Source organism: Vulpes lagopus, chromosome 8, assembly GCF_018345385.1.
Source record: "Vulpes lagopus strain Blue_001 chromosome 8, ASM1834538v1, whole genome shotgun sequence".
NCBI classification, from domain to species: Eukaryota; Metazoa; Chordata; class Mammalia; order Carnivora; family Canidae; genus Vulpes; species Vulpes lagopus.
In genome coordinates this window covers 120,775,043-120,787,530 of record NC_054831.1, presented here as the reverse complement: position 1 = coordinate 120,787,530, position 12,488 = coordinate 120,775,043, and the positions used below count along the sequence as shown (strand labels likewise).

The 12,488-nt window shown below is 55.1% G+C and overlaps 1 protein-coding gene across 2 annotated transcripts in view; it reads left to right on the top strand.

Annotated features, from left to right (window-relative positions):
- The window catches only part of OPRD1 (opioid receptor delta 1), a 32,280-nt gene extending 28,609 nt beyond the window's left edge, over positions 1-3,671 (top strand). For both annotated transcript variants that reach the window (XM_041767281.1, XM_041767282.1), the window contains exons 2-3: positions 226-575; positions 3,075-3,671. In XM_041767281.1, the coding sequence (XP_041623215.1) occupies positions 226-575; positions 3,075-3,616 (892 nt within the window). In that variant the 3' untranslated portion in view covers positions 3,617-3,671. The remainder of the gene's footprint in view (positions 1-225; positions 576-3,074) is intronic.
- Positions 3,672-12,488: the final 8,817 nt, after the last annotated feature.

Below are 12,488 nucleotides of genomic sequence, written 5' to 3'. Positions count from 1 at the left end.
TTTTCCTAAAATACCTTCTGCCAAAGTCAGCCACAGCCAGAGAAATCGTTTTGCATCCAGTAAAGTGAAAAGATGTGATGCTGAGTTAGGTGGGTCAGGATTCCAGTCCCACCTCTGCCCCCAGACTTTTTGCGTGACCTCAGGCAAATCATTTCCCCTCTCTGAGTCTCATGTGAAACTGAAATCTGTGGAATGGGAACAATAACCTACACACTTCTTTTTAAGGTACACTAAGATGAAGACAGCCACCAATATCTACATCTTCAACCTGGCCTTGGCAGACGCACTGGCCACCAGCACACTACCCTTCCAGAGTGCCAAGTACCTGATGGAGACGTGGCCCTTTGGGGAACTGCTCTGCAAGGCTGTGCTCTCCATTGACTACTACAATATGTTCACCAGCATCTTCACCCTCACCATGATGAGCGTCGACCGCTATATTGCTGTCTGCCACCCTGTCAAGGCCCTGGACTTCCGCACACCGGCCAAGGCCAAGCTGATTAACATCTGCATCTGGGTCCTGGCCTCGGGTGTGGGTGTACCCATCATGGTCATGGCTGTGACCCGCCCCCGGGGTGAGCGAGTGGCTGAGCTGTGGTACAGGCCACTGACCACAGGAGGCAGCATGTGGGCCCTTGTGGGTTTGCAGGCCATTTATTAGAGTGGGCGGAGATGGCTCTATACCCGTAGAGGTGTGGATTACTGATCAATGAAAGTGTGGATGGCTGACCAGTGAGAGTGTAGGGAGTCAACCAATGGAATGTGAATGGTTGACTGTTGTGAGGATGAATGACTGGTCAGTGGTCAGATGGGTTGCTGGTCAAAGGAAACTTATGAATGGGATTGTGGAGGGAGCAGGGTGTGGAGCAGCTGGCCAGGAGTGTGTGGATGACTGACTAAAGGGAGATAGATGGATGGCCAATGGGGTGAGGGTGTCACTGACCAGTGAGCAGTGGAGGCCATAAAATCTGCAGTCTCATCCCAAATCCCCTTCCACCTCAGTGGGAAAACCACTGGCCCAGATGACCAAGGCAAGGCCTAGAGAATAGCCTTCAGAAAATTACAGGTGCATTTCCTCAGAATAAGAATGCTAATTAATATAGTAGCTACCTGTATCCAGGTAGCAGCTGTAACAAGCAATCTCCAAAGTTCAATGCTGAATAGTATAGAGGTTTATCACTCATGTCACAGTCTAACGTGAGTCAGGGGAGGGCGAGCTCTATTCCACAGTTCTTCAGGGACCCAGGCTCCAGATGATGGTTTTGGAATCCTCCACTGCTGGCAAGCGGATAAATATGGAGAAGGAGTGATGAGAGAGCATGACCAGCTTTTAAATGTTCTGGCCTATCTCTTCCTAGGGATAGCTGGTTACATGGCCCCCACCTTGACATAAGGAAATGGGACAAGTAGTTTAGCAGGGGACCAACCACACCGGTCACTAACCTATCTGAGCCACACTGTATTGTGGAGTGTTGAGAAGTTTAAAGGAGGCTAGATGTGTAAAATACTTAGGACAAGGCAGGGACTCCGACCTCTATTTGACCGAAAGAACATCTAGAATCAGAGATGTCAGTGGTTTACTTATGGTCACACGGCAGGCATTTGGTGGAATTTGACCTAGAACCTGAGGCTTCTGCCCTTATATCTGTTACTCCTATTGCCCCCTGGTGTGGAGGTTTGCAGAGGGTTGGTGCTGTGGGTGGAAAGGGAATAGGCTTGGTAGGAGGCCTTTTGACTTCCCCTTTCCCCCAACGACGAGGCCCTGGTGCCCTCATACAGCTTCTATGCAGTTGGTCTTGACTCAGCAGCTGGGCCCCATTCCTCACTGTCAGCCTTCAGTTTATGGGCCATTAACTGCAGCCCAGCTGGGTGCCAGACCAGATGGGCCTCCTCACTCCACACTCTATCCCCTACACACACTCCCCCACTCAGCGCTTGTTGCTTCTGTATGTCACTTGCTGCGTGACCTTGGATGAGTGCTGTTCCTCTCTGAGCCTTGTTCTGCCATCTGCACAGTGGAATGCCTGGCCTCAGTCATCCTGGAGGTTCTGCCTTCCTGCTGTGGGGTGGACCCACTCTGTAGTTGGTGGTGTGTATTCTTGCCATCTGCACAGTGGAATGCCTGGCCTCAGTCATCCTGGAGGTTCTGCCTTCCTGCTGTGGGGTGGACCCACTCTGTAGATCCCCAGCACCCTTCCTACCCATCTCAGGCTCCAAGTCCACTGCCTGGCTCCTCAAAACCCAGAGTTCCAAGAGCTCTTGGGCGGACGGACAGTGGGCCAATGTCAGGCCTGTATCCCAAACATCCCTAAGGTGCTCCTCCAGCCCACGCCCACACTCCGGGAATAGGGAGCTCATTCCACTATGGGGACACCTCTGGACAAATCTGGCAGTCCGAAAGTTCTTGTTATTAAGCTGAGATCTGTCTCCCTGCCCCTATCCCTGACTTCTGGACTCCTATATATACCTGCCCCTCTGCCCTGTGAGTGCATGAAGAGCTTGAACCCCTCTGTGCTAAATGTTCCACATGCCTTAGCTCCCAGAATGCTCACGTTAGTCTCACTTTATGGAGGCTTAGCCCACTGATTCTTCATATTAGTCCCACCTTATGGAAGCTCTCCTGGAGGCTGAATAATTTGCCCAGGGTCACACCACACATTAGTCGGGGCCGAGTTCTTCTCTTAACTCATCAGTGCTCTCTAGATCAGTCTGAGCAGGGTTGTCCTCATTGGAGCTAGTCTGGAAATGGGTAGAGTGTTTTGAGTTCTCACAGTGACTGGCATTCGGTGGGTTTGGGCTAAATTACATCATTACTGCCGGCCATTCATGTGGAGGCTTCTAAAGGGACCAGGAGAAAATACAGAAAAGGAGACCTCCCAGATTAGGGCCAATCCCACTGGGGTCTTTAAGGGTGAGCTTTGGAAGTGTTGGGGGACATTCCAGGCGGAAGAATCCCTGCCAACAGAGGCCACGGGGAGGTGTGGGCCCCCACGGGGCCAAGAAGGGTGGCGCGCAGGCGGGCCCCCGAGGCCCAGTCGCCCCTCACCTGCTGTCTTTCCCTGTTTCCCCCGCAGACGGGGCAGTGGTGTGCATGCTCCAGTTCCCCAGCCCCAGCTGGTACTGGGACACGGTGACCAAGATCTGCGTGTTCCTCTTCGCCTTCGTCGTGCCCATCCTCATCATCACCGTGTGCTACGGCCTGATGCTGCTGCGCCTGCGCAGCGTGCGCCTGCTGTCGGGCTCCAAGGAGAAGGACCGCAGCCTGCGGCGCATCACGCGCATGGTGCTGGTGGTGGTGGGCGCCTTCGTGGTGTGCTGGGCGCCCATCCACATCTTCGTCATCGTCTGGACGCTGGTGGACATCGACCGCCGCGACCCGCTCGTGGTGGCCGCGCTGCACCTGTGCATCGCGCTCGGCTACGCCAACAGCAGCCTCAACCCCGTGCTCTACGCCTTCCTCGACGAGAACTTCAAGCGCTGCTTCCGCCAGCTCTGCCGCTCGCCCTGCGGCCGCCCCGAGCCCGGCGGCTTCAGCCGCGCCCGCGAGACCACGGCCCGCGAGCGGGTCACCGCCTGCACCGCGTCCGACGGGCCCGGCGGGGGCGCCGCCGCCTAAGCCGCGCCCCTGCGGGCTGCCCCGGCCGCCCCCCGGGCCCGGGAGAAAGGGGGTCGGGCTGGAGCCTGCGGGCGGGGCCGGGGGCGGGGCGGGGGCGGGGCTCCGGGCGGGGGGCGCGGTCCACGGCTTTGGGTTGGATGCTGGGGGCGGGGGTAGCGCGACTGGGGGAGGGGGGCTGTGGTCTGGGGCCGGGCGGCTGAATGGGACCTCCGCGGTGGCCGGCCTCAACCTCGGGACAACCTCGGGACAACCTCGGGTTCTAGCCAGAGGCGGCCTTGTTGGCCTGGGACCTGAAGATCCGGACCCAGGACCCGGGGCGGGGGGGGGGGGGCAGACTCCCCGGGGGGGGGGGGACTGAGAACAGGGCTGCGAGCCTGGGTGACTGTGTGGTGGGGAGGGACCCCTTCTGGGGGCCAGAGGGTAGGACAGGTCAGTGAGTCGGGCCTGCAGCTCACATTGGGCCACAAGATAGGGTAGGGCCTGTGGCCTCAGCCTTGGGGTAGAGTCCCAGCCCCGAGTTCTAGCAAGAGGTGGGGCTTGCGGAGGTCCAGGTCCAACTGGACTGTCGTTATAAATAAACAGAAAATAGGGAGAGAGAAACTATACCTTTTCTATCCTCGACAGTCATTTTCTTGGATGGAATGGCCTCAAGCATCGACGTAGTGTCCCCGGCACTTTGTGCCAGTCAGTGGGGCTTGGGACATACCAGTGAAACAGGGCCATGGGCTTCAGGCTAGGGGTAGGTCCCCCGCCCTTCTGTGGGGCTCAGAAGGAGAAGCGAGGTCCTGGAGCTCCAAAACCAGAGCTGCAAGTCGGACTCTGTGTCCAGGGTGGTGGGAGGGCAGAGGCAGAGGCAAGCCTGGGGGACTTCTGCTATGACATCAGGTCCTCAAGCTGGAAGACAGACACTTTTGGGGTTCCCAGGGGTCTGACTTCTCTGCCCAGGTATTGGAGGACAGAGGACTGTGCTAGTCAGAGCTCCATGGATGGTAAGTGGCCACCGGGACTTGGTGGGGGCCTCTGAAGCACCAGTGTAGACTTTTCCTCCTGCCCATCTGTGCCTCTGATAAGAACCCCTGGGAAATCTTCTTCTGTCTCCCAGTACCTGGCTGCACCAGTGTGTCCAGTGTTTCCAGGGAACTGGAACTGCCCACACAGGGGCCTGTCTCTGAAATAAGTGGGAGGAAGATGGCTTTCATGGCTACAGTGTGAGCATCTGTGTGCCCCTCCATTGCCCCCGCCCCCACCCAGCCCCAGCTGCCCCCTTCGGGCTGCTGAGGGCAGGTCCACCCAGAGCGAGGCATAGAAGTTTTTCTCTTCATGTGTTTGGCATTTTATTCAGGCATTCCTAGGTCTTTGCTTTCCTATCAGGGACTGTCCTTGTTCCCTATGCCTCCCCCGTGCTTCACCTCCTCTCCCCGCCCCCTCCCCCCACAGACACTGCCTCAGTCCCACACCCCTGCCTCCCTATTGAAGCAGTGAGCTGACATCCTTGTAGAAACAAATTAATTTTTTCTTCCCTTTTTGGGACAGATGGAAAGAAACTGACGTCTTTGTCTCAAACCAAAAAAAAAAAAAAAAAAAAAAAAAAAGGAAAGAAGATACCTCTTCTCCCTTTTGACAGTCATTTCCTTGGAACAAAAGCCTCTCCCTTGTCTGGGAGACTGTCACTCCAGCAGGGGAAGAACTACCATTCAGGAGGTTGGGGGTTTAGGCACCAGGATGGGCTTTGGGCACATTAGGGGTAGGGATGCCCTTTAGTAGACAAAGCACAGCCCCATCTCAGGGTGCAGACCCCAAGAAGCTCCAGATCTGAGAATTTTCTTCCTCCAGGAAATGGCTTCAGTAGCACTTTGGAAGATGTAAGGCAGTGCTCAGTGCCCATGGAGACTTCTGTGTTTGAATGCTTGAGGGGGTGGGGTATCAGCAAGGCGGGGGTCCCTCCTGGACACTCTTTGTGTGGGACCCTTCCTGCTAATGCCTTGGAGAGATGTCAGAGAGAGGGGACAATTTAGGGATGGGGGAAGACTTCTGAAGAAGGTGACCTTGGATCCAGGGCTGTTGATTCTCCCTGCAAGGGCTGTGTCCTCTTCAACCCTCTCTTAAGCTTGCCCTGGATCTGCTCACTGCCATTTCCAAAGGGTGTAACAGACCTGGCTGCTTTTTACTACTTTTCATACATAAATCTGTCCTGGAGTCAGCAGAGGCTGGGTCCAGACCATGTGCATTTAAGGTAAAGCCAGCTTGTACTGAAATCCGCTTGGTACCAGGCTGTGTACCCCAGACATTGGAACTCAGAAATAAGTCAGAGATAGCCCTGCCCTCAGGAAATTCAAGCCCAGCCTGGGACACGAGGCATCAACAGATCATTGCATCTCAGTGCGAGGCATGCAGTGACAGGAAGCCCTAGGGAAGATGGCACGGGAAAGTATCTTTTCTAGCTTTTTACTAAAACCCATTTGTAGCAATTCTAGAAGACATGGGAAATAGAGGGCTTTAAAGGATGTGTAGGAGTTGGCCACCAAGAAGAGGGGACAGCATGTGCAAAAGCATGGAAATGTTGAGGTGCTTGGCAAACCCGAGAAAAGCCATGTGCATCTCAAGTATGGAGCTTAACTGAGCACTTTCGAGTGCCAGGCTCTGTGCCAAGTGCTTTATGCACATTTTCCCATCCAAGCCTCATGACAGCCAAGTGGAAGTACTATTACCCTCATTTTAGACAACAGGTTCAGAGGTCAAGCCACTCACCCCTAGTCACAGAGCCTCAGGTCAGTAGAACTCCAGCGTCCGAGTTTCTGGTGAATTCCAGGCATCATCAATATAGAAGAACCTTAGTTGCTGAAACCCCGGAATGAGGATTTTTGAAGACTTAAAACCAAATGGAAAAATCTGAAGGAAAAGGGCAATTTTCCCTGAACTTTTGTTCCTCCTGAAGCTCTCCAAATCTTCACATTTCAGAATGTACTGTGCATGATGCACTTTAAAGCTCCAAATTGACAGTGTAATTCTAGATCATCCCAGGGCTCTCAAAACCATGAAGTAGGTCTGATCCCCCCCACCAGGTTTCCACTCCCCTCTCTTCAGGAGGTGGAGGCAAGTTTTTGCCTCTGGTTTCAAAACGTCCTACGATTTCCTATCTTTTCTTGTGGTAATAGAAGTAGTGGTTAAAGCTAGAGTCAGATTTTGGCTTTCCCTCTCTGCCTCAGTTTCCTCATCTGTAGAACGGACTTTCTTCATGGGGACATTGTGAGGATTTAATAATCTAATGTGCAAACACAGGGTCCCAAATACAGATAAGCTCCTAGCACAGGGCAAGTGGCTGTTGTTACTTAGAAGCGGTCCTGCAGCTCAAGGTCAGAGCTGGAGGCCTAGAGGGAAGACTAGATGAGCTTTCAGGGGCAGCAAAGCACAGAGAAGACACCGGGGACCTGGCCTGGGGATCCCACGGCCTTCTAGGCTCAGGAACCACAGCAGAGAGTGAGAAGCTGCGGGAGAAGCAGGAGGAGGATGGGGATAATATGCTGCCATAGAAACTGGAGGAGGAAGGCGTTCCCAGGGGGAGGAAGTGATGGATAATGTCAAGTGTCATATAAGAGAGGTTGGGGGTGGGGAGGGCAGGAGAGGAATAAACCAGAGCCTTCAAGTTCAGTTTCCTACATGGCTTGGGAAACCCTAAATCTGAATTCCAGTCTCCGCTCTGAAGCTAACTGGCTGTGTGACCATGGCAAGGGAGGAGTTGCCCTCTCTGAGCATCTGTTGTCTCTTAGACCTAAGACAAGGGAATGGGTCAGTCTCTGATGTTTCATCTCTAAAAAGAGTCCCAATTTTGCTGGGTTCTTGGCCGGTTGCTAGCAGTGTAATCGTAGGCAGGTCACTTCACCTCCTAGAGTCCCATTGGAAGGCTAGAGATCCGGCAAGTGAGGCGCCTACCTAAGTGCCTGGCACACAGTAGGTCCCTGACACAGAATCATTCTGCGACAATAGTGAGGAGCCAGAGGCAGCTAAGGAGGCTTGCCTAGCTTGGAATTTGAAACGCTCCTCAAAGTGGAGGAAGCCACCAGCATCTGGGGAGGACTTAGAGGAGCCACAGTCCAGGCTAGGCTCCCCCCACTAGGCCTCTGCCCAAAGACCAGCCCCTCCGTTTTCAGCAGCAGATCCTTAACCCCCGGCCTCTGGCTGCCTTCTCCGCCTGGACCTAAGGCAGATCCAGGCTGGGAACCAGCTCAGAGGCTCCAGAGCCCCTAGGAAGTAACCCCTGCACCCGCGGCCCCCCCCCCCCCACTTCCAGGTCCTGGTCCTGGTCCCATTGCACCCATACAAAACACTACACACAGCTCTCCCTTATTTATTTACTCGTTATTATGCATTCCTTTATTTCATCCCTGGGTACCCTGGGGAGTGGCCCCCAACTCTGAGCCTACTGAGGCTGGAGCCCGCAGGAGGCCGCAGACGGCACGGCCCACCCTGCGGTTCTGGCGGCAGGTGGCCTGTGGCTTGGGACTTCAGACCCAGGCCAGGGGCTGCGGAGAGAGCCTTTGCCGATCCCGACAGACTAGAGCCCCGGGCCGGGTGTGGCCCAGGTTCCAGCCCCATCACCAGCCTGGCTGGGAGCGGGGTGCTCTCTGGCACCCCCCCCCCCGCCGGGAGAGGCCATGTAGTAATGCCAGCAGGTGATGCTCGTCCCCGCCTCGGTCCTCAGCTGCTTTCCACGGGTAGTTCACTTCATCTTCACAGCCTGACTGCGAGGCAGGGGTTATTAGGATTCCTGCCCCGACCTCCCAGATGAGGAAGCTGAGGCCCCGAGAGGGACGGGCCTGCCCCTGGCCACCTGGCTCGTCCGTGGCTGTGCTGGTGGGGACCCCACCTTAGCTCTGTCAGGTCCACTTCTAATGCCTTCCTCCCCCGAGGAAACCGATTACACGGAGGGCACCGGGGAGACCCCTGTGCCCCCCATAGACCCGGACGGAACCTTCCTGGGTCTCGGGTCCGTGCCTCCTCACCTTGGCTGCAGAAGCGCGGGGCCAGCCTCCCAAGAAGCTGCCGTGACCTTGGCCGGGCCCTCTCCCCATCCCCTCCCTCCCTGCCTTGGCAGGCTTGCTTGTTCCGAGAATTTTTCAGCTCCCCGCTATGACTTTGCTGTGTGACCCTGGGTAAGTCACTTCCCTTTCTCGGTCGCCGGTGACCACACATACAAGGAGTTGTGAAGATTTACAAAAAGGCTTGTCTGTTTTGGTCACACAAGTGTTCCCAGCAAATGGCACTGCAGCCGGCACGCGGTAGTGAACCCACCGAGTGGATGGATGAGTGGAGGGCCTTGTGCAGAGGAAGTGTGCAAAAAGTGGAGCTTTTAACGTGACCTAACGTTTTAGGTTGTACCTGCCCTGACCCACATCTCTTAACACTGTAGGTGGGTCAGGGGCAAAGGACTTTGCCTTGTAACTATTTTGAATTTCAGAAGATGGGACAGCGTGCACTGGAAACACTGGAGGAGTTTTCAAGAGGACGTCTTCTCTCCAAGTACTTTATGCATAGCCGTCCCCTTTTGTCCTCACCAAGCCTGCCATCCCTGGTATCCAAGAGAGGGAAAGAACGATCCCTGGGTAGCACTGGCCTGGGCCTTCTGGCCAGAACATTTGAGTCAAGGGGGTGGAGTCCGTTGGCAGGTGTCAATGCAGGTGACACCCACCTGATGGCGCTCATCTCCCAGAGTCTCCCTTTGGACTAAGTCCAAAGCTAGGAGATGGAATATGGGTTTGACTCTGTCTCTACTTCCTTGCTGTGTGACTTTGGGCAGGTCTCTGTCCCTCTCTGGGCCTCTGCACAATGCAGGGACAGAGGTAAGAGTTGATGGGTTCTGAGGGCTTTGCCATCCTGGGAGAGAACAGAGAACTTTCCCTCATGTTCTTTGATCCCAAAAACAGACATCAACTGGTAAGATCCACTGGGCATTTGCCTTGAGGCAGAGGAAAGGGTACCTGGGGGGTCTGGTATTTGTATTTGAAGCTGCCCTACTTTGGGGGGTGAGGGGGACAAGCATGTCAAAATGAAGCTTGACTCAAACACCTGGCTTTTTGCCTACCCTACGTCCTAACTTGGTACCAAGGACCAACCTTCCATTTTCCCAATAAAGAAAAGCACTATTCCTGGTGTCCACATTGCTGGCTGTTTCTTTTGCTTTTTTTTTTTTTTTTTTTTTTTTAATTTTTTTTGTTTGTTTCTTTTGCTTACCTTCCATGGTCTCCTCAGGAGGGAGGGCCCTAGTCTGGGGGGTGCCACAGAGCTGACTGCTCACGCTGGGTGGATAGTCTAGCCCTACCCTTGGGACCGGCTCAGAGGGAGAAGCAACACCATCCTTAAGAACCCTACCTGGGGCGCCTGCCTGGCTCAGTCAGTAGAGCGTGCGACTCTGGATCGCAGGGTGTAGAGGTTACTTACGAAAAAAATCTTAAAAGGAAAAACAAACCCATTTGATGGGAGACATACACAAGGCAGCTGCAGCCACTTCTTAAAGCATGCCCAAAGCAAAGCTGGCTTCCAGAAGCCCCCTCTCTCCCCCAACCCTTCTGAATTGGCTCCCCCTTCTCTGCAGCCTACCTCCAATCTCAGTCCCTCGTCCTCCAGAGCCTTGCCCACCCCACATGCCTCCTGGGCCTCCCACTAACTCCCCCTGCTTTTTCCCCTCCACCCAACCCCACTTCCATCCCATGCTCCTGCCCTACAGTGGCCCTTCTTTTGGCCATAGAAGCCCTGAAGTTCCTCTGGGTGCACTCAGGGAAGCCCTGGGTGTGGGGTTTGATGCCCCAAGAGACCTCCCCCCCTCTCAGTGGTGGCTGCTTCTCATGGGTAATAAGTAATTCTCTGGAAGGGAAATTCCTGACTCAGGAGCTACCTCCCCCCAGGTGTGACCAGGTCTTTAAGAGGGCATCAGGGGGATCCCTGGGTGGCTCAGCGGTTTAGCGCCTGCCGTTGGCCCAGGGCGCAATCCTGGAGACCTGGGATCGAATCCCACATTGGGCTCCCGGTGCATGGACATGGAGCCTGCTTCTGTCTCTGTCTCTACCTCTCTCCCCCCCCCCCCCCCCGTGTGACTAAAAAATGGAAATAAAAAGAAAGAGGGCATCAGGGCGTGGAGCCTCTCTTCCTTTGTCAGGTAACCTCCCGTCTGAGACCCTTAGCCTCAGCCGGGCTGCCCTGCCCACCCCAGGCAGGCCTGCTGTGTCAAGGTAACTAGCACCAGCGCAGGTGGGCTGCCCTGACCCAACCGGGATCTCAGCCCCCGTCAGCTGCAGACGGTTTGGGCGGGGTGGGGGGCATGGGCCGGGCTGCAGACCGCCTGGCCTCACCTTACTCACAGGGAGGGACTCAGGTGAGGACGACTTCACAGAGGTCTGGCTGTGCCCAGAGCTTAACTCCCCATGGGGCTCGGAAGAACGGCTCTGAAGGGCGTGTGTGTGTGTCTGTGTGTGTGTGTGTGATTGCACAGCACATGTGAGAGCACCTCGGTGTTTCTGTGACTGCGCACAGTGCAGACCTTTCATTCGGCTTTGTGTATGCCCTGAAAAGCATATCCGCATGGCCACTCTGGGCATCACTTTCTCTTTTGTAAAACGTGGTATTTTTATTTTTTATTATTTTTTATTATTTTTTAAAACGTGGTATTTTTATAGCTAACTTACCAGGACTCCCCTGGAGGACCCGGTGAGGCAACAGCTGTACGTGGTAAGCAGGGCAGTGTCATTGATGGGGAAACGCAGTCTGCCCCTAAGCCCCTAACTTTCCATAGGTCCCAGTTGCTTGAAAACTCCAGATGACCTCTCCTGCCCCTTCCCACTGGGGATTCCAGGAGTCGAAGTCCCATCTTGCCTGCATGCGACCTCCAACTCCCTCAGAGGCAGGCAAGGATGCACTTCAGGAAGAGGACTGCCAAGGCCCAGCCCAAGGGCAGGCAGTGCTCCGAGCAGTGCAGCAGCAGGGCCGACCACAGTCATGAGCCAACTTTGCCGCCCTTCCAGGTCAGCTCCGCTCCCTCTGCCTCCAGGAAGCCTTTTCTGATTGCTCTGGACTGACCCTTCGCCCTGTTTAGACCCCCGACAGCTGCTATCTGGGCACCCACAGCATTGTCATATGCGAACCCTGCCCCTCCCTAAGGGGAAAGGAGAAGCCCATGAAAAGGGACACAGGTGTTTTCCCAATAATGTTTATGGTTATTACAGAATGCTCATCATAAAAACCAGATAAGTTTGGAAAGAACAGGCAAAAACATCAGTCATGGTTCCCCATTCTGTTAACATGTGAGTGTTCTTCTCTACCCCGGGGGGGGGGGGGGGGGGGAGGTACAGGTGATTCCAGAGCTCTCTGAGATGGGGTATTTGCTGTGTGTCACTGTGTGCCTGGCTGCGGGACTCACTGCATGTTCCAGGGGGCCAGGACCAAAAAAGTCAAGAGATTTCACTGAGTGTGTGTGTGTGTCCATACATGTGACACAGTCACATGCATATAGACCCACAGACTCGGAGGCCACATGTACACACCTGACGCACAAACATCCTCCCCGTGCACACACACCTTCTCTTACACAGACTCCTTCCTGGCACTTGTACACGGATTGCTCACAATCACGTGCACACGTGCGTTCATACCGCAGGCACGCACACACTCCTCTCCTACCGGGGCACCCACTTTTATACACCTAGGTTTGTACACTGGAAGACGGCCCACCAGCTGGTCCCGGGAGAAAGGCGGCAGGCGGGCTCATTTCGCAGACGCTGCTGCCGCCTACCGGCCACACGTGGCATCGGCACCCTTATTAGTTCACCCGTTTGCCGGGACTGCGGGGTGGGGCTCGTCCGCCTCCCGGGCCCCACCGCATCCC